The 27,931-nt window shown below is 43.6% G+C and overlaps 1 protein-coding gene across 1 annotated transcript in view; it reads right to left on the minus strand.

The window, feature by feature from the left end:
• The window catches only part of CLSTN2 (calsyntenin 2), a 643,984-nt gene that overhangs the window by 120,506 nt on the left and 495,547 nt on the right, over positions 1–27,931 (minus strand). Inside the window, exon 5 of the mRNA XM_032143419.2 lies at positions 22,625–22,774. Coding sequence (XP_031999310.1) covers positions 22,625–22,774 — 150 coding nt within the window. The remainder of the gene's footprint in view (positions 1–22,624; positions 22,775–27,931) is intronic.

Below are 27,931 nucleotides of genomic sequence, written 5' to 3' on the forward strand. Positions count from 1 at the left end.
GGCTTGCTTTGACACTGAAGACTGCAGAAATCCAGGCTGGAATCTCAACTCTGCCAAATGCGAGTCATGTGAATCTAGCAAAGCTGCTGTTATCTTATAGCCTCCATTGCTTCATCTGCAGATTGGGGAAAATTATATTCCCTCATGGACTTATGGTAGCACGAGATATGCCAGGCTAAGGGCCTAACACAGGGACCTTCCCATGAAGGCTCGGTATGGGAATATCCCACCCACTGGTTCACGAGTGTCTCAAACTTCTCTGAGCAGTCCTGCTTGGAAACAAAATCTTTTTAGTTTATAAAGGGCCTAGAGACTACTTTATGAATTGTGGTTCAATTTTTTTCTTAAGTGAAGAGAAAGGGAACAGCCTGCCTGCTGTTTTAATAATTGGGCCTAAATTACCCTGTAAGTATTCCTGAAAAAGCTAATGGGATTTAAACCCCTTCTTTGTGGATTAAGAACTTAGAAAGATGACGATTTTATTATAACTACCTCTACATTTGGGTAACTTATGTTTTCTTATCAGGAGAACATTAACCACTTGGAAGTTTCATATTAGATGCCTACAGGGAGAATAAAACTAATCTAAGAGACTTCTGGAAAGCATAGGCTTTGGGGCTGTTGTAATCTAAGACGTTCAGTCCATTGTTCCAATTCTGTGGTCAGAAACGATGCAGAATAATAAAAGGCAAAGAGGTAGGTGTGACAAACACACACTTCCTTCCTTAAATGTGCACACACAGGAGCCTCCAGTTCTTCCTGGTCTCATCTTCCAATGGCTGGAGAAGCATCAGGATTTCTAGGAAATTGCTGGATTTACACAAAGTGAGTGGCTGGATATTGGGATACTGGGGAGTGAGAGGGATGAGAATGGTGTACCCCAGAACAGGGATTGTCCAGGAAGCTGACACTGCAGCCAGATCTGCAAGCATTCACTATCTGCCATCTTTTAGGACCTTCTCTGAGGGATGGGTGGCTTTGATTTGGGCACCAAGGGTCTTCCCCTCCTACTGGAAGAAGCTAGGAGGGTAGCTTTGCTCAGCAATGAGTGCTGTCATTTCCAATGACCATCCAGTGCATCTGAATTGGGGGTGGGTCAGGAAGCAGAGATGGGCTGGAGAGGTAAATGAAGGTCAGATGATGAATGCTGGGTAAGAGGTTTGGATTTAATCCCAGGACCAGTAAGGAGCCATACATAGGATGTTTAGTGAGGGTGTGAAGTATCCAGACTGCTTCGGACTCATCATTCAGCAGCTGGGTTTGTCCTGGTGTTCATTTCGAGAACAGCAGAATACTCCTGATAGCCACCCCTCGATCAATCCATGCAGGTGTCACCGCTGACAGGGCCACACCAGAGGGAATTAACTTCAATTCACTGAAGTTTAGTTCAATTCTATTGAGTTAAATTTAAGAGTGTTAACCCTGCAACTGGACAGATTCAGATTCAGGGATACACCACACCACAGGCAGGGGAGGGGTCAGAGGAGTACCAGTGTCAGCCAGGAGGCAGAAGGACGGCAAGAAACTGTGGGCACAAGGCTTTACTGTGGCTTCCATGGGAAGGAACAGATAAGGCAGGGCAAGCATTTCAAGATTCGCTAGTTTGAATAATTCCAGCCAGCTCTTGGACATAGTTGTCTGGTACCTGACCCTGGGGTGATTAAGGCAGGTGAATGGTGTCCCAGAGTGTAAGAGCCACAAAAAGGGGTGTGTAGGGGTGTGGGCTCCAGATTGGTTAGAGTGCATATGAAAAGTGAGAGGGTGAGATGTTTAGGATCTCTGAGAATCAGCTGAACCCCAGAGGGGCAGTCCCTCCAGGGTCAGTAAGGCCCCCAGATGTCAAAACATCAGAATATATACTAGAAAATAAAAGGCATGGTTAATATAGCATTGCAGAATGAGGGGAACGCTGGACTAGAAGAGAACTCCAGGATGTCTTCATCAGGGCCCCATGTCAGTACAGCTCCAGGTTCAAGTGGTGCCATTCAGATGGAAATGATATGAATAGTACTTCTACTTCTGAGTGTACCACCCATCAGCTGCCATGTCTCAGAAAGTGCAGACATATGTGAGGCTCAGGAGGGCTTCATGGGGCCCTGGTGTAGGGTGAGGTGCTCTGGAGCCAGATGACAAGGACCTTGGGTGCTGGGCCAGGGAGTGGGTTATTTAGAGCATCAGAAACAGACTCTTCAAGGCCTTTGTGGAAGGGAGTGACAGAAGCCGACTTCTGAGATTCGCCTTCTCTCCTCTCTCTGCGTGGCCTCTAGGGATGAGTTCCTCAGGACCTATTGGTGGGTAGGGCCAAGGTGTCACTTAGACAGTAGAATACAGAGGCTGAAAGTGAGGGGTCAGACGCCTGGCTCCAGATCCTGCCTTCTCTGCTTACCAGCTGCTGCACCTTGGGCAGTTACTTAACCTCTCTCAGCCTCAATTTTCTCATCTGCAAAGTGGGAAAACAGCATAACAACATCTCATGGGGATGTTGTGATGACTAAGTAAGATGATAAATGTGAAATGCTTAGCAGAGTGCCTAACATGCAATGAGTGGTTAAGAAACATGTGCTATTTTATTAGGCTTCCAAATTTTGGTTCCTTGTCACAAATCCTGCTCTCAGGAGAGACAAGGAAAGGACTATTCCTGGATCTTCCTGGTACCTAGCAGGTACCAAAACTTCTGTGAGAGAATGTTATCCTCCTTTACGGGGGAGGAAACTAGACTGGGGAGAGAGGGAGTCACTTACTGAAGGTCGCACAGCCAGTTGGTGCAGAGCCAGCACTTGCGCCAGGCTGGACAACTTCTAAGTCAAAACCAGAAAAGAATGTCTTGCTTCTTGCTTTTAGGAATTCATATTCTTTTTACATTTCATCAACTGCTATTATGGGTCTACAACCATCAGGTTGGAAATTCAGCTGGAAGGAGGTGGGGGTGGTGAGGAGTCAGGGAGGCTGGACCTTCAACCCTGGCTCTACAACCAGTTTCATGCTCAGAAGGGCCCCATCTTGGTTTAACGCTCTGCTGTGGCTGTCTTAACTTTCTTAATAATTTTAAACAACGGGCCCCTTGTTTCCATTTTATACTGGGACCCGCAAATTATGCAGCTGGCCCTGCCTTACCAGCTGAGCAACCTTGGGCATATTCTTTAATCTTTCTGAGCCTCATTTTCTTCTTCTGTAGAATGGGGACATTAATTAATTGCCCTCAAAGGAGTCCACAGAGCATAACTGCTAGGAATCAGGGCTTTGGAGTCAGATCTGGGTGTGAATTCCAGCTCTGCCACTTGGTATCGTGTACTGTTAGCAAGCCATTTTTTCCTCTATGTATAGTCATGCAAACATTCATGATATCATTACCTATTTTAGAGTTGTTTATAGGGTTTCTGTGAGATAATAAATGCAAACCACTTAGCCCTGTATCTGACACATAATAGGTGCACACATTTTTGAGCATTAAATTACACGGCTTTTGCTTCTCCAATTAAAAACAATTACACACAGGTACCATTTAAAAAGAAACAAAACACGAATTCTCTGAACTCAATTACAAATATAAGGAATCCCCTCTTTTTCTTTATTACTGACCCTTTTTCATTTACTATATTTTATTTTCACAAGAGTATTTTATTACCTTTTAATTCCTACTAAGAAGAGATAATTAACTACAAAAGGAAAGCCGGGGAAGGATACATATCTCTGTGCCATATCCTGAGTGAAGCCTCAAGGCTGTGACTGTTGCTGTTCCTCTGCCTGTGTACTCGGTCCCTGCCCTTCCTAGGGCTGGTCCTTCTCTTCATCCAGGTCCCACCTCACAGGTGACTTTGTAAAGGAGCCCTTATTGGTATTGGCCTCACCTTGATGAGTCCCCCCAGTCTCCACCCCAGCCTCCACTCTCCCTGAGAATTTAATTATTCCTTTGTGTCCCGTTCCCACTCAGGAGCATGACTTGTACATCACTGTTCAATGCCTGGCACATAAAAGTTGCCCAACAAATATCTATGGAATGAGTGAGCAGATGTATGAAAATCAGAACACACATACACATACACACCCAGACATATAGACATGCACACTCCAATTCCCACGTAGGATGGTACACCTTACTTATCAATCACCTTCTTAGCCCCAACCAGCTGCCAAAGGATAGGCTGCCAGGCATTAAAATGGGAAGGATTTGAGACATGGCTGCTGTGTGTGTGTGTGTGCATGTGTGTGTGTGCGTGCACGTGTGTGTGTTTGCAGGTGCACATGTGTGTGCTGTGTATGTGTGCACACCCCCCACCCACCTGAATTGAAATGTCTGTGGACAAATGTGAATGCTGAAACTGCACTTAAAACTGGCTTCAATTGTTCCGTATATTTTTAACCTTTTTAGTCTCCTAGACATTCTCAATAAATGTCAAATGAAAGAACTAGAAATCTGTTCTCAAATTTTGTCTTGCTCATGAAGTTCTTTCCAGTTTCCTGATGACAGAAGAGATATAACTTTGCCCCAAATCAACACCGTGATGACTGACTCTGTGACCTAAGAAAAGCTTCACATCTATCTGGCAGACCTCAGAGTCATGCATGCTGGCAGAGACTTTGGGGCCTTATCCTAGTAGCAACTGGGAAACTGCAGGCAGCCCCTCGCTGAAACCCAGGCTTATGTCAGGCCCTCCTCCCTGGCCTCTCACTGCCAGCCAGGAGAACTGGTGCCACTAGTTAAGGGGAGTGTGTAAAGACAGCTTGCTGAGCAGACTGCATCGGAGAGATGGCTGGCTCAGGCCTCTGAGACACCACATTCCATTCCTGGCAGCCTTTGGCCTTCCCCATGCTGTGAGAGGAAACTATCCTATTCTGTGTGGTTCCCTCATGCCAGCATGAGTGCCTCCATTACCCACCAAGTCTCTGATCTTGCTAGTGTTGGGTACCACCTCTTTAGAGCCTGTGCCAAGCCCTCCTTTCCTTTTACCCTGGCTGTCTGGGGGGCCATGGGTCAGCAGCCAAAGTTGAAGTGAACTATGTGGTGTTCAGAAGCCTGGACCCACCCAAGGCTCGGCTGCAGCTTTCTCCCAGTCCCTTCAACCGTAAAGACCCTCAGCTCACACCCTTCTCAGCTCCCAAACAGAAACACATCCAGCAGAACTGATGCTGGAAAGGTACAGAAACCAGGCACTTCAAAGCAGCCCTTCTGAAAGACAATCCTTCCAAGATCAATGAATTCAGCCAACCAGGGTACTTTCTCTTGGATGTATAGAAATGCTTCTCTCTTATGTACAATAAACATGAGCATCTTCCAGGCAATTTTTTTTAATCTCTTGACAAATGTATTATTAGTGTAAAGATGGAGCAGTGGTTCTTTAAGAATCTTTACTTACATGGCTTTGAAAAACATTCACAATTGAAGGGTATAGCTTTTCATGAACATATTTTTCAATCTTTTTGAAAAGATGGCTTATGTATACTTTTTCATATTCTAGTTATATAAATCTCTTTTCAAGCTATCAATTGCACACAGCTTCAAAGCTTTTTTTTTTTTTTTTTTTTTTTTAATGAAAGGACCATTGTCCTAGGTGGTACTAGAGTGCAGGATTTCCCATTTCACTGAACAAGAGTCTCAAGCTGAAATCAAATTCTCACTTCTGCAGGAAATACAGTCTAAATCTCCAGAGTCTGTTGAATACGCTGACGCCCTCGATTCCCCATGTGTGAGGGTGGGAGAGGTGGCTCTCTGACAGGGCTAGGAGTGTACACAGTCACAAATGGTTAGCAAGATGCTTGACAAAATGTATCTCAGTTTTCAAAATGACCATAGACTTTGGCCCAGTAAATAGACTCCTGAGAAAGGTAGACAAAATTCAAAGACTTTTGTACTAATTGCCATTGCGTTAGAAAGAACAACGGACGCATGCTGACATATGATAATCACACGGCCCTATCTAACTAAAAGGACACAGCCAAGCACATTTGGATACGCCTGTAGAAGGCGACGTTATGCAGCCACTGAGGGGGTCAGTGAGGTTCTATGATGTGGGGGAATAAATACAACATAAGATTAAGTGGAAAAAGAACATAATGTTCAAATGACTACGTATTGAAAGGAGAAAACAATGTAATATTGACAATACTGCCTTAATTGAACTACGGGAAATTTTTATTGAGTTTATTCTTTTTAAAATCATTTTCATATGAGGATAAAAAATTATAATTTTTTAAAATTACATTAAAAATATCATGGCAGCCCAATTGCCACTTACTACCTCAGGTTCTCTTAACAGAGCTCATAAATCTTGCCTGAGAAACATCCTTCTTCCCAGCCTGGGGGTGCCCGCCTGGGCAGCCAGCCAGCCAGCCTCTTTCTGTTGTCACAGAGGGCTCCCGTTGTCAAGTGTGAGCCCCACCCATGCATTAGACATGGAGTGCTTTGTTGGCCTTTGGTGATGAGGTTGTTAGAAACCCAAGGAGGCTGAGAACCTGAGGAGCAAAAGCCTTGGAATTTGAGAAGGGATGACATAGTGTTATTATAATATTTTCTTCTGGATCTAGAGCCTGAGAAAAGGGCTGAATTTCCCTAGAAGCTCACCAAGGGTGGAAGATTCAGCATGTGTGAGGCTGTCATTAACCAAACCTCCCGGCCGGGCTCGGTGACTCATGCCTGTCATCCCAGCATTTTGGGAGGCTGAGGCAGGCGGATCGCGAGGTCAGGAGATCGAGACCATCCCGGCTAACATGATGAAACCCCGTCTCTACTAAAAATACAAAAAATTAGCTGGGTGTGGTGGCGGGCGCCTGTAGTCCCAGCTATTCTGGAGGCTGAGGCAGGAGAATGGCGTGAACCTGGGAGGTGGACCTTGCAGTGAGCTGAGATTGTACCACTGCACTCCAGCCTGGGCGACAGTGCGAGACTCCGTCTCAAAAAAAAAAAAAAACAAAAAACAAAAAAACAAAACAAAAAAACCATAAAAAAACAAAAACTTCCCAGCAGGTAGAAGGTCCCTGCTCCTTGCCTGCCTGGTTCAGCCTGTGTGAGGATGGCTGCTGCAACCAGAGATGCAGAGTCTCAGGCTAGAGACAGACACTGGCACTGGGGAATGCAGAGAGGGAACACAGCTTTCTCAGCACTGTCCACCAGCAGAGCCTTGTTGCTAAAACAAGAGTAACCAAATAATAATACTTGTCTTAAACTGTGGCTGAAAGTGAGTTCACATTTTACTCCAAATACCAACCTCCACCAACCAAGAACTCATCAGAAATGAGTCCTCCTCAGAATGCATTAGTTTTTAGAGGCCCCAGACAGGTTCTGCACATTCCCCACACAGGTCTCCCTGGGCTTCCACTCCTGCCGGGGACCCACTGTCCATGCCTGCTGCTCATGTGGCCAGGACTGGCCCTCTTCACCTGACCAGGGAACACCCGGGCCACAGGGGCCCAGATTGGCTGGGATCCATGGAAGGTGGGGAGAAGGGGCTCTCCCCGAGGAGACCTACCTTGTGCCTTTGCCAGGTGAACTCTGGTTATTATGTCCACTGCCTCACAGAATCTCTCTAGACAGTTCGATCTACTTACTTCACGGTCTGCATTGGAAACCTCACCACATCTCTAATAAAAACCAACAGTAACACATCTACAGTGAACTTATTTTTGACAAAAGTTTCAAAAACATATACTGTGGAAAAGACAGTCTCTTCATTAAGTGGTGCTGGGAAAACTGGATATGCATACACAGAAGAATGAAATTAGACCCCATCTCTCACCACATACAAAAATCAAATCAAAATGAATTAAAGACTTAAATATAAGACCTCAAACTATGAAAACAGCTACAAGAAAACATTGGGGAAAATCTCTAGGACACTGATTAGTCTGGGCAAAGATTTCTTGAGCAACACCCCACAAGCACAGGAACCAAGGTAAACATGGACAAATTGGATCACATCAAGTTAAAAAGCTTCTGCACAGCAAAGGAAACAATCAACAAAGTGAAGAGACAACCCATAGAATGGAAGAAGATCTATGTGAACTACCCCCTCTGACAAGGGATTAATGACCAGACGATATGAGGAATTCAAACAACTCTGCAGGAAAAAAATTCTAGGAATTCAATCAAAGGATGGGCAAAATATTTGAATAGACATTTCTTAAAAGAAGACCTACAAATGGCAAACAGGCATATGAAAAGGTGCTCAACATCACTGATCATCAGAGAAACGCAAATCAGAGCTGCAATGAGATATCATGTCACCCCAGTTAAAACGGCCCATATCCAAAAGACAGGCAATAACAAATGCTGGTGAGGATGTGGAGAAAAGGGAACCCTTGTACACTGTTGGTGGGAATGTAAATTAATACAACTACTATGGAGAATGGTTTTGAGATTCTTCAAAAAACTAAAAAAGTAGCTACCATTTAATCCAGCAATCCCATTGCTAGGTACATACCCCAAAGAAAGGAAATCAAGTGTATTGAAGAGATATCTGCACACCTATGTTTGTTGCAGCACTGTCTACAATAATTAAGATTTGGAAGTAATCTAAGTGTCCATTAACAGATAAATGGATACAGCAAATGTGGTACATATACACGACGGAGTACTATTCACCCATAAAAGAGAATGAGGTCCGGTTATTTGCAACAGCATGGATGGAACTGGAGATCATTATGTTAAGTGAAATAAGTCAAGCACAGAAAGACAAACATTGCATATTCTCACTTATTTGTGGGATCTAAAAATCAAATCAATTGAACTCATAGAGAGTAGAAGGATGGTTACCAAAGGCTGAGAAGGGTGGTGGGGGTTGGTAGGGGGAGGTGGGGATGGTTAACGGATATAAAAAATACAAAGAATTAGTAAGACCTACTTTCTGACAGCAGAAGGTGACTATAGACAATAACTTAACTGTATATTTTAAAATAACTTAAAGAATATAATTTGATTGACTGAAACTCAAAGGATAAATGCATATGAGGGGATGGATACTCCATTCTCCATGATATGCTCATTTCAGTTTGCATTCCTATATCAAAACGTCTCATGAGCCCCATAAATATATACACCTACTATGTACCCACAAAAGTGTTAAAAATAATTAAAAAAATTTTTTTGAAAAGATACAAAAATATATTCAAGATAAAAAAAGGAAAAGAAAACAAACAGGAAAACAAAACACACTATTCCATCTATCCGATCACTTACCTTTTCCCAAAACCATTCTCTGCAACACAAATGCCTGTCTCCTGTCAGTCATACAGCCACAACGTTGATAGAAGAGTGGACGGAACTGCCCCGGAGGTGCAGCAGTTAAGCAGCAAGCTCTCCTGCGGATGCTGTTCCCTGTTCCTTCCCATCACTGGCCCCTTCCCCAACCCCTTAGGCATCTGGCTGATGCATTCATCCTTCAGACTGCAGCCTAGGTGCCACCTTCTTGGGGAAGCTTTCTCAAGCCTGGCCACTGTACCTTAACTCTGTTCTCATAGACCCTGGGCTTTGCTTGTCAGTGCCCTGACTGCCCTGTATTGGAATGGACTGCTCACCTGCCTGTCCTCACCTCACCACTGCTCCAGCTCATGGTTCCCAGGGGCTGGCCGGGTGCAGAGTAGGCCCTGGGAGAAGTTTCTTGAGTAGAGTGGAAGCTCAGTTGGGCCAGGACCACAGTGTCCCTCTGCATGGTTAGGGTGGGGTCAATGCTCCAAGCCCCGGGGTTGGTACTTCATGGGTCACACCACACTTAACAGTGTGAATCCACAGCTCTTGAGGCCAACCTCGGCCAGCTCGTGGCTCTCCATCCAGTTCCTCCCTCCACCAGGATCTCTGGGAGGTAGACGTGGGGAGAAGGCGGCACTGTTCTCCCCACTTTAGAGATGAGGACAACTGTGGCAGGAAGAGGAGGGGCACTTTCTGTGGTCACACACATTATGAGAATCCAAGTATGGCTTGTGTGCAGATGGCAGCATAGGTGCCCAGGCTGGCTGGGGCTGCCCTCCACTGGGTAGTGCAGAGAGCAGGAAGGAAGCCGCCATTTAACAGGCACTTTGCTGAGCCTCTTACACATGTTATCAACCTGCAGAGCATCCATCTGAGGAAGGGATTAGCAGGGTCATTTTACCATGGAGACAATTGAGGCTGAGATATCAAATGACCTGCCTAAGGTCACACAGCCAGCAAATAATGCTGAGAGGCTGGCCAGACTCCCAAAAGCACCTTAGTCACTTCTACTTGCTCTCCTCTGCCTTCACTTTCCTCATTGCTAGAATTAATTTAGGCATTCCTACCTGCCAGGCACAGTCCTGCCTTGTGACAACCCTCTGCGATAGGTACTGCTATTAACCTCATTTTGCAGATGCCACATCTGAGGGTTCTGAGAGGTTAACTGACTTATCCAATGTCCTTGAGTCAAATGGAACTGGATCTGAACCTGGGTCTTTCTGGCTTTGGAGCCTGCACTCTGAAGCTGTATCCTCTGCTGACTGCCTGCAGGGAGACATTCTAGCCCACTGCAAAATTTCAAAGAACTGTCAGTGGAAGAGGGAGTAGGCAGACTGTGCAGCTCAGGGGCAGACCCAGGTCCATGGGGAGATGAGGTAGCATGTGGGGCTCTGAGTCAGGAGGCCTGATTCTAGCTGTGGTTGGTTCCACCTCTCTGCATAACCTTGGGCAAGGCTTTTCCCCTTGTGTCCCTGAGAGGTCATCTAAAGTTGAATGATGAATGATCTTGTTATCCTGAATGAAGACAGGTCCCAGGGGTGGGCCTGGGTGACAAGAGCGATACCCCTTCCCTCCCACCTCCACCATCCACAAGCCATGGTCCTCTCTCAAGTCTGCCTTACTATCCAATGACATATTTTCTTTTTAACATGGGGGAAGAGTTCTAACTTCAGAACTTTCCCCCAATGGCCTCAAAAGATGGCAGTGTTCTCCTTTCCTTTGAGATGCATTTTAGGAAATTGGGCAGGATCTCTATGTCTGCAGACAGATGGAGCTGGCCTCAATATTACTAGCTGTGTGGCGGGTGTATTAATTTCAGTGTTCTCATCTGTAAAATGGGAAAATAACAGTTTTCAGGGTTCAGTGAAGAATAAATGACCACGTGTATGCAATGAATGCCCTTAGATAAGGCTTGGCAAATAGTAAGTGCTCAGTGAGTGGTAACGATTCTTACTATTATTATTATTGAGTAGTGTTTGGGATGAGTGCAGTCTGCCCACACCCTCTTCCCCTCAGGGCTGAAGTTATTGGCCCTAGAAAACCTCCAAGGCTCATTACCCTCCAGGCTTATCCACAGGAGAGTTAGATCAAAGCAGACTTGAGCATGGACACTTTTATCTGGCAGCTCTTTAAGCACATTAAGATACCACTGAGTAGGTAAATCAGCATCCTGTACAGAGCCATTTGTTGCACCTTAATGATCGGCTATGTCAGTGATGTCAAAACAGGTCATTATTCACGGAGAAGTGCCCCCACGAGGCCCTCCGCCAGAAGCTCAGCTGCTTGCCAGGCAGATCTGAGCAATCCCTTTAGCAGCTGCAAACCCCGGGGCACCCGCCCTGGGGTCACGCTGCTGCAGTCAGTGGAATTCAGGCCTCAGTAATGATTTTTCCAATTATTTGAGGAAAAAATACTCCATTGTGATTTTTTAAATGGAGATAAAGGGAACTAAGAAGTGCTGCTGTTCTCTGAGCCCCATCGTGTGTGGTTCTGTGCAAGGCTCTCCACTGGCAGCCTTGCAGCTGGTTGTCATAAGAAGGCACTTACGTTTAAGGAAGCCAAAGCTGAACAGCAGTGACTTTCCCAAGGTTGCAGAGTGAGCTAGGGCCTAGCTGAGACTGAAATCTGAGTTCCTGGACCGACCCCCAGGACTGTACACTTTCTACCCCACCCCACTGTCTCCCTTTGATCCCAATCTTAAGTACAAAAATCCAGGACATGATGCTTAAGCCACACGGCCTTACTCAATTCTATGGATTTAAATATGTGTACTCGTGTGTGTGTGTGTGTGTGTTCATTTGCATGATGGTGTCTATTTTCCCAATTTAATCATAGCATTCATTTGCATAGGGATTTAAATTTTGTGAAGTATTTCTACGCTAGAATCTCTTTTGGTCTTAACAATCTTACAAAATAGCTTGGCCAAGGATTATGATTCTTAATTTACAGTTAGGGAACCAAAGCTCAGCCAGAGAAATAGCTTAAGCAAAGCCTGTGGCTAGATTATGACCCAGCTAAGGGTTGGGTTCAGCCCTTCTCTCTCCATACCTAGCTCCATCTCCACTGGTTTGCACCTGACCCCATTCCCCCATCACCTACACCTGTGTGGGGTTCAGGGCATATGCTTAGAAAAGGGAAGAGGAGCAGAAGGAACCAGAGGAAGAATGTAGAAGAAATTAAGGGGAAGGAGAGGCAAGTCAAAAATGGGGACAGGGAGAAGAGAGGTTATTGCTAAAGAGGAGAGATTCAAAAGGATAGGAAAGAGAGTGTGATGGTGGAGGAAGAAGCTGAGCCCTCTGGTATGAAGCTCAAAAAGTCAGTGCTGTCCTATTGAATGGGAGGGTATATGGGTAATTTTTCATGCTGAATTCTCTTTAAGGAAAAGGTAGAGTCTTCCTGCCCTGGTGTGAGGAGCTACACTTGGGCCCAGCATCTTTGGGTTTGAAGCTTGACACCCAAGTCTCAGGCCCACTTTGTGTTTCTCTGGCCCATGAGATAATCAGAGGTAACTTTAGTTTCAGGCAAATAGTATCTGAAAGATGGACAGTCTTCAAGCCTGGGTTTATTTTTGAACAAATTATAACTTCAAGGCAATGGTTCCCTAGACCTGCTTCAATCAAGGAAATGAGAGTTGTGGTGCCTCTTAGGTGCTATGTAGACATGGTCCCATTGAACTCCAGCTACCCTTTCCAGGTAAGTCTCATCACCATCTTATAGATAAGGTAATTGAAAAGTTAAATACATTGCTTAAGGACATACAGGCTGTGTCTCTCTGCTAAAATGTTTTCTGATATACCCTTTTATAAAGCTCATAACATCTCCATTTGGAAATTATCAACCCCCTTTTTCTATCCTCTTTCCTCTGACACAGTAAGATGCCCTCTGGAATAGGCTGATATGAATTTGAATTCCGTGTTTACCATTTACCGCTATGAGATTTTGGGCAAGACAGTCAATCTCTCTAAGTTCTCCTTATCTATTAAATGGGCTAGAATTGCTTATCTCACAGGATGTTCCTGCCCTTTGTGTAGTGAACTTTGCTTTGGACTTTTACACTTCTTTGCCTCTGTCTAAACATGTCCATTTGATCTCTCATTCTTTCAAGGCTTTGCTATGCATCTAATCACCCACTAATCACCCACTCCCTGCTAAGGCGTCCAATCACCCACTCCCTGCTAATCACCCACTCCCTGCTAAGGCATCAATGGACAACAAGAGCTTCATGCAGGGATCAGAAAACTTTTTCTGTAAACAACCAAATAGCAAATATTTAGGATTTGAGGGCCACATAATCTATTGAAACGACTCGACTGTGCTGTTGTAGGGTAACCATAGGCACTATGTGAACTAATGAGTGTGGCCGTGTTCCAATAAATCTTTATCTACACGCACTAAGCATAAAACTTCGTATAATTTTAACGTGCTATGAAATATTATTTTTCTTATTTTCAACAATTTAAAATGTAAAAACCATCTCTTAGTTCACAGTTGTACAAAAACAGATAGTCAACCAGATTTGGCCTATAGGCTACACTTTGCTGACTCCTGGCTTAACACCTGATTCCTGCAGGAGGTATTTTCATTTTTCAGGGGAGATTATCTATTAAAATAAAAGGTTGACACTGCAATGGTGGAACCTCAGACACCCTGGCAGGACAGTAAAAGACAGAACTGAGGGCAAGAATCCTTCTTTACTCTGTCTTTCTGGCAATGCCCTGGGCCCACTTTCCAAGCAAATCTGGACACCTTCTTGGGCTTATCACCCTCTGATTTGAAATCAATGCCTTTCACATAGTAAAATGTAAGCCAGATCCTCAGTTTATTTAATAACCCATCTGACTTTTGGAAGGTGCAAGGTGACCAGCTGACCCCTGGGGACTGGGTGTTTATCTCCTCGGTAGGGTGGTAGCAGGTGACAGCTGCAGAGGGAACTGGGACATACACTTGACAAGGCGTAGCAGGGTCTTCTTCAGCCCCAGACATGCCAACTGCCATCTTTGTCCCTTTGCCTATGGAATCTCACGAGATTTGCCTGCAAATCTAACCTTCATGCCCACTTTAACTTGAGTTTGGAATAAACAAATACATGACTTTTAGTACTTTTGGGGGAGTGCTCCACCTGAAAGTGCACTCAGAAATAATCTGCTGGTCTCTCTCCCATGAGTCTCTGCATTCTAGCCACCATCTATGTGGTTTGCCGAAGAGTCCTTCTTCCCTAAGATACTCTTAACCACATGGAGGCAGGAAAGCCTCTGCAGCTCCCCTGTCCTCAGGATGATACAGAAGGAGGCCCTCCCTCCATGACCTGGTCCTCAGTTGACCAGTCCCGTCTTCTTCCCCCTACTGCAGCCACATGGTGCTCCTTTCCACCTAACACCTGTTTTCTAGTCTGGAATACCCCCCTCCTCTCTGTGCTAAAGCCCAGTATTTTTCTAGATTTAGCTCCACGAATATCTCCCTGGGGCTCCTGCCTGGTTCAAGGTTAAGTATCCCCTTTGACTTCCCACAGTCCTTCCAGTGCAGACTTTATCCTCAGCATTTCTATCATCTCCTTCTACACTCGGAGTCCTGGTAGATCCTACCCGTATCCCCAGCCTTTAGCACACAGTAGGCCTTCACTAAAGGGTTAACTAATTCACTCCAAAAAAAAATATTTCCCACCAGGTAACATGCATTCAATTTCAGTGTCTCTCACAATGCCAATAACTAAGAGTAACGAATCTAGCCAGCATTAAAGTAGTTGCTGCTAATCTAATGATGATTAGATGCTGTCTTTCTGCCACTGTCTTTTCAACACAAAAGTGTTAGACACACTCAGGTGTCTAGTAAGTATTTTCTGCATGGTCTTAGTCAAAGTGAAGTTGATGGAAGCAGCCAGACCTACCCTAGACTTGTTAAATCAGGATCTGCATTTTACCAAGATCCCCCCTACTGACTCATGTGCATGTTCGAGTTTGAGAAGCGCTTCTCCAAAAGCTACCACCCTTCCTTCCTAATGAAGGATCTGTTTGTGGGATGGTGGAAGAAACAGTGCAGACAATTTGACGCACCTGGAGAATTATTCAAAACCCAAAGAACAGAGAGGAAATGTTTCAATTATGTGGCTGCATCTCTCTTTCTTTTCCTTTTAAATAGGACATCTTACTGGGAAAGTAAAAGGAACCGAAATCGGTTGGCCTGTGGGAGAAACTCTTCCAACTGGTGGTGGTGTGTGAATTGCTGCTGAGCAAGGTGTAATTAGCTGCCATGGGATCACACTCATGGATGAGGCGATCAGACAAAGAAGGGCTCCTTGGGGGCTGGAGAGCTGATGCTTCAGTCTGGGGAGCCTCAGACACAGAAAAGCTGGAAGTCCAGTCAGCAACACATCTGGGGAACAATAGTGAAAGCCCACGAGGAAAATCTCTGGTGGCTCTCTTCAAAGGGGAATAATTTTGCATAAAGGGATAGTGAAATACTGAACTTTGGGTTCATTCTAGCAGAACAAATAATGAATACAGAATCTGACTTGCAACATTAAAAGGGAAAATGTACCAAGTAAGTGTTGTGGAAGACAATCTTTTCAGCTTGAAACAGAAAAAGATGGGCCAAGGGATTAAAAAGAATAAAGGAAAGCATAAACAAGGGATGCATTTCTCCAAAGAGTATAATGTAAAATAAAATAAAAACTAAACAAACAAACAGAAAAACCCCAAACTAGCAACTGAATTACAAAGGATCTTCTAAATGACAGGTCACTGTCCCTGTAAGGGGGGTTCAGCAGGGACATGTGGCTAAGCTCAATCTCTGGCTGGGCCCACTGCTGTTACTGCCACCCTCACCCTGACAGCCTCCAAGGGTACTACATCCTCTGCAGTGCTCTGGTCCACAAAGGGACACAGGTCCTTCTCCAAGTCATCATAGCACACACAGGCCCAGGCTTGGGTAATTTCATTCAGTTGACAAGAGGGAAACACTAAGAAGACCAAACTGTGTCCAGTGTATAGTGCCCAGGTGATGGGTGCACCAAAATCTCACAAATCACCACTAAAGAACTTACTCATGTAACCAAACACCACCCATTCCCCAAAAACCTATGGAAATAAAAAAAAGAAAAGAAAATAGAGAAAGCTTAGAAACACTCAACTTGAGACATGTGCATACTGGGATCCCCACAAGGCTATCTAGCAGCCTATTTAGAGGATTCTCCATCTCTGGGAGTGTCTGTAGCCCTCTTGTAATGAGATCCATGCCAAAGCCCTCCACTATCAAGCACGTATATCCAGGAGACTCAAATCTCCATCTCTAGCCCATACCTGTCTCCTAAGCATCAGATGTGACGATCCCACTGCCCACTAGACATCTCTGGCACCTCGCATTGATCTTTTCTCTAAAATGGACTCTTCAGCTGCTGCACATAATTCCTTCTCCTTCCATGTTGCCACCTCAGCGACTGGCACCATAATCCATCCGGCGGCCCATGTGCCAAATGGGAGAGGCAGACCTATCCTTCTCTTCCTTATCCAGTTTATCTACCATGGTCCACTGAGTCTATCTACTATTTCTCAAACCTGTTCCCTCTACATATATATATATATATATATAGAGAGAGAGAGAGAGAGAGAGAGATGGTCTCACTCTGTCACCCAGGCAGGAGTGCAGTGGCGCAATACTGGCTCACTGCAACCTCCACCTCCCAGGTTCAAGTGATTCTCCTGCATCAGCCTCCCAAGTAGCTGGGATTGCAGGCATGCACTACCATGCCTGGCTAATATTTTGTATTTTTAGTAGAGACAGGGATTCACCATGTTGGCCAGGCTGGTTTCAAACTCCTGGCCTCAAGTGATCCGCCCGCCTTGGCCTCCCAAAGTGCTAGGATTACAGGTGTGAGCCACTGTGCCCAGCCCCATTCCCTCTTTAAATGATGCTTTGTAGACAACAGCTCATCTGCTAAAGGTGGAAAATACCATATAAGACAATAAATAGTAAAAGTAAAAACAGTACTCTTAGAACTCAAACAGGCTATCTGGTTCCACAGATGACTCCTTACTCATTCTTTCTTGCTGGGCCCCATATAATATCAGGTAACCATAGGTCCTTACTGGGAGGACAACGTTCAAAACCTCTCCTTCCCATCCTAACTACTCTACTAAGACCCTGCCCTTAAAGACTTCAAAGATAACTTTTGTATGTCATCTCCTTCTTACTCCCTTAAGACAGTCAGTGCTATAGACTAAATGTTTGTGTCCTCTCCAAATTCATATGTTAAAACCTAATCCCTTAAAAAAATGTAGTTCATATATATACACCACGGAATACTATGCGGCCATAAAAAGGAACAAGATCATGTCCTTTGCAGGGACACGGATAGAGCTGGAAACCATTATCCTCAGCAAACTAATGCAGGAACAGAAAACCAAACACTGTATGTTTTCATTTATAAGTAGAAGCCGAATAATGAGAACACATGGACACAGGGAGGGGAACATCACACACTGGTGCCTGTCAGGTGGCAGGGAGGAGGGAGAGCATTAGTATAAACAGCTACTGCCTGTGGCGCTTAATATCTAGGTGATGGGTTGATAGGGACATCAAACCACCACGGCACACGTTTACCTATGTAACAAACTGCATGTCCTGCACATGTATCCCAGAACTTAAATTAAATTTTAAAAAGAAAGACTGCAAATTCAAAAACCTGGCATGAGAGGCAGGATGCGAGCCTGTCATTAGCATGCGACCTGCTGCAGGTGCATCACTTTCCTAGTTTCTAATATAATTTTTCATCCCTGAAAACTAGAGGTACCTCTAAGCACACTGTGAGTTCTCAAAGCTCAGTACAAAACAAAGAGAAGTAGTTCTCCCTTCCACTCACACACATCTGGCTTATGCTTTGAGCCATCTTCTTCCCTGGCCAACTGAGAATGGGAGTGTTCCCTTCAGCAAAGTTCCACCTCACTGGAGAGTGAGCTGACCGTTATCACCTATTCAGAATTACAACCTCAGAATACAGCAGAGAAGACAAAGCTCGCATAAGAGCAAGATGTATGTGCCTGCCACCCTGGGCTTGTTTTCTGGATGCAAAGCCTTCCTTCCTCCCCTTGCTGTAAGCTAAACCCTTGATAAGCCCTACCCTGCCCATTGGTGAGTGATGCTAGCAAACATACTTTTAGTTCATGCTTAGGTGATGCATGGAAATTTCAGTGCCATGGGCTGCAAGAAGTGTGGTTCTGCCCTAAGGGAGAAGATAAGACCAACCCACAGAGAAAAGCAGGAATTAGAAAACCATAGCCTTGGTAGATAATACTTTGGCCAAGGTCTGAAAGGCAGACAGCAGAAGAGCCGGGGTCTGAGATGTCCTTCTGTGCATAGCTGGGTAAGGCCAGCAGCATTCAGAGAAAGCCTCTTCTTGTCCTGCCCATGGAAGGGGCAATTGTGATAAACAATGAGGGCCACTGCCCTGGGGCATCACTGAAGTCTGAGAGCAAGTCCTCATGGGCCCTGTGAAGGAAGGACAGGCTCCAGCTGTGGGCAGGTTCCCTTACTCTGAGAAAGCTCACTGGAAGAAGCTGGCCGCAGTAAGGACTGGGTAACATGCTGAGTGGGAGTGTTTGCGGGAGGCAGGAGCTCTTGCGTGTAATGGATTGGATTCACCATGCTGCAATCCCCTCCTGCTTCAAAGGAAATGGCTTAGAACAGGTACCAGAATTCAAACTGCCAAAGTGCATTTGCTTGGTTACTCCAGTTGCTTGTGAGAAGTCAGTTTGGGAGGGGCCTCTGTTCTCCCAGGGAATTAAGTGGAATTATGTCTGGCAAATGCACACAGCCCCCTCTCAGCTGGATCTGAGGGGGTTGAGGCTCACTGCAGCTCCTCACCCTGACCTCAAAACCTCAGCCACCAACACTCCCCTACCACAGGCCCCTCCAATCTGGCTTTCCACAGCTCTCCAGTCACAGCCTTCTCTGCAAGCCAAACTGCTCTCCTCATATTGTTCATTGGTCCCCTGAATGTCCTCCCCTCTCTGTGTTCCTTGTCTATTTACAAAGTGCAGGATTTACCCCATACTGGCTCCATGAAAAGCCAAGCCTTTCCCCCAAGGCATTTGATGCCCACTCACAGTAAGGGGCAGTCTGCATCATCTGCAAGTAGCAAGCAAGCCAGTAAAACACGGCTCATTCCAGTTTGCTCTACACAGCTGGGAGAAGGGGCAGGACAAGAGACACACAACTCAGACCAGTTGTGGTCAGTTCTTCCGTGGAGAAAGGTGAACTTCCAGTGAAGAGGCTGCAGCCCTGACCAGGGATATAAGAGAGAATAGGCCCCAAGATGAGTGAGTAAGAGTGAGGGTTGTCCAAGTGGAGGAATGAAGTGAATTAGTAGGCTGGGAGGAGGAGATGAGGTTCCTCTCTAGGTCTGGGAGCTGGGACAGGAAAGGTAGAAAGGCCCTATGGCCTGCTATACATATCAGAGAGCCTGGAGGGCCTATGTTTGATCTGGAAGCCTATTGGGGCAGTGACTGAGAGAGAGCACATCCCAGACTCTGGCTCTGGATGCCAAACACAGTTTGGCAGTTTGAATTCTTGTACCTGTTCTAATTCATTTCCTTTTAGGCAGGAAGGAATTGCAAGGGGTAAGCTGGGGGGAAAAAGATTAAGGATGAAGAACTCATTGTCAGCTTCTGCCACTACAGGCTGGCAGCTGTTGAGAATAATGCTCAAAATCCTGAGGAAATTGAACACTCAAACAAAGGATCCTTAGCAAAGCAATTTTACTTCTGTGCAGAGGGGTGCTTCTCCTTGGCCAGTCGCCATGAGAACACACCTGAACAAAGGGGCAGGAGAGCCTTTATTCCTGACGCAAGTCCTGCCCCTGTATCCTTTCCCCATTGGCCGGGGTCGGGTCACACAATCTGAACTAATCCCGGTTGGCTAAACATTTGAACTTTCTTTAGATAGGGTGGGCACGTAAGGGGAAAAGGGAAAGGGGTGTCTGCAATGAGCTACAGAGCTAGTCATCTTTCCAAATAAGGAAAGGAATGTGAGCTGGTACTGATAAGCCTGGTACTGTGGCATGTCTGGGCATGTAGCAAAGGCAGAAAGGAAAAAAAGAGAAAAAGAAAAAATGGGTCGGGGGGGTACTATGAATTAAAGAATAAAGGATTGATCAGGCTATTTGAAGAGAAACCTCATCATATCCCACACAGCTAAGGCAGGGAAGCCACTATGAAGTAGTTGATTCTGATGTTACATGTGTTTAAATCACTGTGCCTGACACTATGAATGGATGCAGGGAATTGCCTCTTCCCTGCTTTCTTTATGCCACAGAAAGGCACATTTTTTTAACCGAAGTTTTGCTGACCATTCCTCCATCGTTAAACACTTGCTAAGTGCCTGCATCATGTCTGGTTCTGTGCTGGGCACTGGAGACACAACAGCAAATGGGCACCAGCCTTGCCCGACAAGGTTTGTCCAGAGCTGCAAACAGCAGTGTGCACAATAGGGTCGTGCTCAACACATTCTTCACACGTAGAGTTAAACATTGTGACCAGGTTTTTCCTTGCGTACATTTAATAAGTACAAATTCTGTTAGGAAATTACATTTAAATATAGGAATACAAATGTAATCACAAATCTGTAGGTGCCTCATTTGTCAAAGTCAGAGAAGCATTGGGACTATTCTCCTGATATAGCTGCGTGTTTTGCTTTTCCCACTTAAATTCTCATTGTGAACATATTTCATGCATACAGAGTTTATATATTCTTTCCAGGTTTTCTCTTCAAAGGCCATACCTTCATTGGAGCTAATCCTCATGAGTTAAAAACAAAACAAGGTGAGTTTTTCTTAACTCATATACCTTTTCTTTCATTCATCCATCCATTCATTCATTCAATGACTATTCTTGAGCACCCGCCATTGGCACTAGACACTGCACCAAGCTTGAGAAATTCAGTGCTAACAAGACAGAATTCTGTCTGCAGGTTCCTCGCGTTTAGTGAATTATACCCAATCAGAGCTCAGGCTCCCTGAGGTTGGGAAAACAAAGTTTCCCACTCTGGCTTGTCCTTCTTTCTATGTCTCTTCCTTGATCCTAACAGACTAACACAAAGATGACTCTGCTTTGTTCTTTACCTCTCATGTGCCTTACCTGTGGTTCCTCTACTGAGCATTTCATCTTTTCTACTTTGTTCAAAGGCAAACGACTCCAGCTCTTTCCAGAGGTGGGTTAAATTACCCCTTCCGATCTTTTCAGTTTTAAGTTTTAGGGAGATCAAGTTGTGCAAGGGCGGAGTGCTTTGAGAACTGCCTTCTGAGGGGAATGATGTCAGGCAGCTTCTGACACAGGTGTCCTTACTTTGTACCATGTTGTCCTGCCAATCTGACCCTGATGAATTGGATTAGGAATGAATAACTGACTAAAAGGCAGTCATTCAAAGACTGACCAGAGATTTATAGGGTGGTCTGGCATCAGTCTTCCCTACAGGGATGTGAGTGACTAACACCAACTCTTTCTAGGGAATTTAAGAATTAAAGATAGCAGAGAGAGAGACAGAGAGAGAAAGAAAATATGAGAATATAAAAGGGAGGCAGAAGCTTAAAGACACACCAAGAGAAGGCAGTACACAGAAATGAAGCACTTTATGAGTTATGAGTAAGCAATAGCCTGCAGCATCCTCAACACATGAAGTAGAGACAGGGACTCTTTGGGCAGCCAAAATAATGGTGCAGAGATAATTCTAGAATCCCTGCTCAGCCACCAGATCTATTGGCATCACCACTAAAGCTATTATTATTCCACAAATCACTCAAATCTCTGTAAGGTCCATCTATGCAGCTGTCCTCACCTTCCTTACTTGCCCTTAGTTCAGTGATAAACTCTATTATCTACGGGCGACCTAAGCATTTAGTTTTCTTTGCATTCTAAAAGATCTAAACTGACACAAAAATCCACCTCCATCCAAAGCCATTGCTTCTTCATTCCCAGAGACAATATTTTATACACTCCCTAATCCAGAGTCTGGATTCTGGATCTCCCGCCTCTGTTTGTGTGTATTCTGTGTGAGCACAAAGAACATGACGACTTTCCCCAGGTGTTGATCCATGATGCAAAACTTGAAACGCATTAGGTAGACCCAGCACCCTAGGGTAAAGTGAATAGGCTTGCTGGCAATTTCTCCTACATGCTGTGAGATAATTACTATTGATCAAAGACGTCATGAGATTTGAGAAAGGGAGCACTGGACAAACTGGGCACATGAGGTTAGAGGAGAAGTCTCTGACATTCTCAGCTGAAAAATGGGGATAATACATCACCTAAGAGCTGCGATAATAAGCAAGCTACTTTATTTCTCACAGCAAAGTGACTGTACTTTAAAAAGTTATGTGTTGTGATGATTTGAGGACAAGTACACCACTTTCTATACACCAGACCACGCTGCCTTCACACAAGACTGATAAAACAGGCCCACCTTGCCAGCCGGGCTTGCAAACTGGCTTCACGTCCACCTGCACCAGGGTGTCCTGAGCGGCAGCCTTCTGTCCACAGTCATAGGCGGTCACCAGGATCTCATACTGGTGTTGTTTGTCATAGCTCAGCTTCTCAGTGTTCCTGATGTTGCCTGAGGAACAGAGATGTTCAAAAGCATTTCAGGTCAATTTAACTACACTGTACTTCTCCCAAATCTCTTCTCCACTCCACCCACCTTCACAAGAAGAAAGTGACCCTTTTCCTTATCTCTTTGTAAAAACAAGGGCAAACAGGAGCACGGCCCCACTTGTAGCCTGCTTATGCTTTGGTGGCAAATTCCTGGGAACCCACTGGCTGAAGCCACCTAGCTGCGCAATAGGACTGCCGGGGAATTTCGAGCACACGCCTGGAATCCAGCTGGCTTGTGTTTATAAGTAATGGGCTGCCAGAAGACTTCCTCCTAAAGTACAGCCATGTGATTGTGTCCCTGATGTAGGGCAAAGACCATTCATCCGCAAGGATATCTCTGGGAAAAAGATGGAATTCAGAAAATGTCCTGACACATATTTTTTAACATCTGGGCTTGTTGCCAGGAATGTTCACTGCCTCATCTCACATTATTTTTGCTGCCAAATAGGAAGTAAAATCAATAAGAAAACGTGTGACCTCCCTTCTGAAAGCAACATAGAATAACACACTTTTTGCCCTGAAGAAGACATTTTTCTTCTCCAAGAGAGACCAAGTAACTTTTTTCTGAGTTGTTTGTGTGTTTTTGCTCCTGTGGGTTTCATATTATGGTTCTGAAATAAATATTTGGTAATTAATGAGCAAAATTTTAATTCATTATTTTTGCTGAAATACAATTTTAGTTTCAAAGAACTAATAAAGACCTAAAGTGCATTTACAGATGTGGTACACATCTGTAGATTCTAAGAGATTAAAATATTTTGCTGAGAATAATTTCATTCCTACTACTTTTTTTTTTTGGCGGCAGAGTTGACAGCAAATTAGAACTCAAATGTTATCATCTTTTACCAGAAACTAAATTTTAAAAATTGAAATTAAAAAACAAATGAACAAAATAGGCTGGGTGCAGTGGCTCATGTCTGTAATCCCAGCACTTTGGAAGGCTGAGGTGGGTGGATGGCTTGAGGACAGGAGTTTGAGACCAGCCTGGCCAACATGGTAAAACCCCATCTCTATTTAAAACAACAAAAATTAGCCAGGCGTGGTGGTACACATCTGTAGTCCCAGCTACTCAGGAGGCTGAGGCACAAGAATTGTTTGAACCTGGGAAGTGGAGGTTGTAGTGAGCAGAGATCGCAACACTGTACTCCAGCCTGGGTGACAGAGCAAGACTGTCTGAAAAAAAAATCAACAAAATAAACAAAGAGGTAATGGCTGACATATATATATATATTTTTATATTTTATATATTTAATATATATATTTTATATTATTTTAATTTTTTAAATATATTTTTATATATATTTATTTTTTAAATATAAATATATATATATATATATATTTTTTTTTTTTGAGACAGAGTCTGGCTCTGTCACCCAGGCTGGAGGTCAGTGGCCCGATCTCGGCTCCCTGTAATCTTCCACCTCCTGGGTTCAAGTGATTCTCCTGCCTCAGCCTCCCAAAGTGCTGGGATTACAGGTGTGAGCCAACATGCCCAGCCTGACTCAGGTATATTTTTATATTTCATCAAAACTAAAGAAAAATTACCTAAATAAGCTTTCTTCTAACTGCTATGTATTGTTTATGCATATTGAAAGAACATGGAATGAAACAAGAAAACTTGGAAAATTAGAAAAGTCAAATAATGCTTTAAAGACTAAAAAAAAAAAAAAGGTCCACCAATTACACAATATTAGTGAAACAGTATTGGTACCAGGCCGTGAGCAGGTGCTGCACATGTGAATCTATGTGAGGGTGGGAGGAGCAGGAAATGGGAAGGTGGGGGTCTGAGACAAAGTTCAAGTAACTTGTCCTGGATGCTGGCTGTTGTCCAGGAGGGAATATGAAGTTGCCAAAGACACTGGATCAATAATTAGAATAATCGGCCGGGCGCAGTGGCTCAGGCCTGTAATCCCAGCACTTTGGGAGGCTGAGATGGGCAGATAACAAGGTCAGGAGTTTGAGACCAGCGTGATCAACAAGGTGAAACCCTGTCTCTACTAAAACTACAAAAATTAGCGGGTTGTGGTGGCAGGCACCTGTAATCCCAGTGGCTCGGGAGGCTGAGGCAAGAGAACCACTTGAACCCGGGGGGCAGAGATTGCAGTGAGCCGAGATCGCGCCACTGCACTCCAGCCTGGGCCACAGACTGAGACTCTGTCTCAGGGAAAAAAAAAAAAAAAAGAACTAGAATAATCTATTCTGCTGTCTTCTCTGGGCTATTTCTAAAAATACAGCTTCATCCACCAATTTGAGATAGAATTTAGTTAGCAAAGTCAGTCAAAAATATCTGAATAAAAACATGTTTTATGTGTTTCTAGCTTAGTAGCTGGTGTTCGGAATCCCTTTCATTTCTCCTCAATTATTGTTTCCTTCTGAGTTCTGAGGGCCTGCACAGGTCCGGAATGACTCAGAATTGGTTGGTAACATTCAAACTTATATGTGGTTATAGTTATCACAGGGGCGGAATTCTGTCAGGTGGAAGCACTTTAGTATAACCATGAAAAGTATATTTTCACAACATCACACTGAATTTTGAAAAAAAATTAACTTCTTTGAAAATTAAATGGCTCTGAAAAGATACTCCTCTTACAAAAGGCAGGCTCAGAGTTTACAATGTGTACAACATTAAGCAGACCAAACACTATTGATTGTGGTAGAAAAATAAACACACAAGCTGCATCCTTGGCTCAATTTGTTGAAGGTCTACTTCCATAACAAGTCTTAATGAAACTGTCTGAGAAACTAATTTACCTTCTCCACCACCACCAACTTTGTGCATGTGAAAATGAGTTTCAAAGCACAGAATTTGAAGCATTAGCACTAAACTGAGGGTATAGTATTGTGACCAATTGTTGCATGGAAGAAGGTCATAGTTCAATAAGATACACATTTAAAATTTTTTGAAAGCTCAGAAAAGCCACCTGTTTTGCTTCTGTTAGAATTGTATCTTTTTCTCCCATATTTGAATGATTTTTCTATCACTATCTTCTCAGGAGACCTAATCCCACAGTTAACCATGGTGAACATAAGTCCCTGGAGCTATTTCTCCAAAGGAACTTGAAAAATTCACCTTCAAAGAACAACCGGTCCCTACCGTGCATATTAGTTTAGGTATTTTTTTTAAAACTCGGAGAGTGGGGGCTGAGGGGACGAAACAGACATACTGGCCAACACTCTTCTAGTAGAATTTAAATTGGAACAACCTGTCTGGAAAGCTACTTGGCAATATATGCCAGTCAGCTTGAAATTGCTTATACCTTTTGGGAGTGCAATTCCTCCTCTAAAAATTGATTCTGGAAAAATGATACAATTGGTTCAAGTAACTTGTCAAAGACCACACAGACACACACATACGGGTGGTAGATGCAAGTGTGGGGTCCACCAACTTGCCAGGTTTTTTTCCAGCTTTAGGGAGGTATGATTGACAAATAAAAATTGTATATATTTAGAGTATACAATGTGATGTTTTAATATATGTATAGCTTACTAAATAACTACCATGATCAAGCTATTTAACATATGCATCATGTCACATAGTTACCTTTCATGTGTGTATGTGTGTTTGTGTGTGTGTGTGTGTGGTGAGCTCAGTTGAGATCTACTCTCAGCAAATTTCAAGTATATAATGCATTACTATTAGCTGTAGTCACCCTGCTGTACATTCTCCAGTATTTATTCATCTTATATTAATCACTAAAGTTTATATACTATGATTAAAATCTTCTCTTTTCCCCCACTCCCTCTCTAAACCCTGGCAATCACCATTCTACTCTCTATTTCTGTGAGTTCAACCTTTTAAGATTTCACATGCAAATGATATCATGAGGCATTTGTAATCCTGTGTCTGGGATATTTCACTTAGCATAACGTCCTTCAAGTTCATCCAAGTTGTTGCAAATGGCAGGTTTTCCTTCTTTTTTTAAGGTTGAGTAACATTCAATTGTATGTGTGTATCTCCTACATATTTTTTATCCATTCATCTGTCAACAGTCACTTAGGTTGTTTCTGCATCTTTGCTATTGTGAATAATGCTGCAGTAAATGTGGGAGTGCAACTATCTCTTCAAGATCCTGATTATTTTCCCCCTATGGATACATATCCAAAAGTGGAATTGCTGAACCTATGGTAGTTCTATTTGTAATTTTTTGAGGTACATTCATGCGTTTTCCGTAATAGCTGTACCAATTTACATTTTCACCAACAGTCTACAAGGAATCCCTTTTCTTCACATCTTCACCAACGCTTCTCCTCATGGACTTTTTGACAGTAGTCATCCTAATAGTTGTGAGGTGATAGCTCATGGAGGGTTTGATTTGCATTTTACTGGTAGTTAGTGACATTGAACATCTTTTTGTATGCACGTTGACCATTTATATGTGTGTCTTCTTTGGAAAAATGTCCATTCAGGTCCATTGCACATTTTAAAATCAGTTTTTTTTTTTCTTGCTATTGTGTGTTATATGTGTTCCTTATATATTTTGGATAACTCTTTATTGCATATATGGTCTACAAATAATTTTCCCATTCTGTAGGTTGCCTCTGCATTTTGTTGAATGCTTTCTTCACTATGCAGAGCTTTTTAGTTTAATACTGTGCCACTTGTTTAATTTTGCTTTTGTTGCCTATGCTTTTGCTATCAAGTTAAAGAATCGTTGCCACTACCAATGTCAAGGAGCTTTCTCCTTATATTTTCTTCTAGGGTTTTTATAGTTTCAGGTCTTATGTGTAAGTCTCTAATCCATTTCGAATTTATTTTTGTGTATAGTGTAACAGAAGGGTCCAATTTTGGTTTGTTTTGCTTGTGGATATCTAGTTTTTTTTCAGTACTATTTATTCACAAGTCTATTCTTTTCCATTGTGTATTCTTGGTGCCTTTGGTGAAAACTAGCTAACTATATATGTGTGAATTTATTAATTTATTTCTGGGTTCTCTATTCTACTCCATTGGTCTATGTGTCTGTTTTTATAACAGCTACATGCTGATTTGATTACTATAGCTTTGCAATATAGTTTTATAGTTTGAAATCAGGAAATGTAATACCTCCAGGTTTGTTCTTCTTGTTCAAGGTTGCTTTAGCTATTTGAGGTCTTTTGTGATTCTATATGAATTTTAGGATAG

The sequence above is a fragment of the Hylobates moloch genome, unplaced genomic scaffold (assembly GCF_009828535.3).
Source record: "Hylobates moloch isolate HMO894 unplaced genomic scaffold, HMol_V3 SCAFFOLD_22, whole genome shotgun sequence".
Lineage (NCBI taxonomy): Eukaryota > Metazoa > Chordata > Mammalia > Primates > Hylobatidae > Hylobates > Hylobates moloch.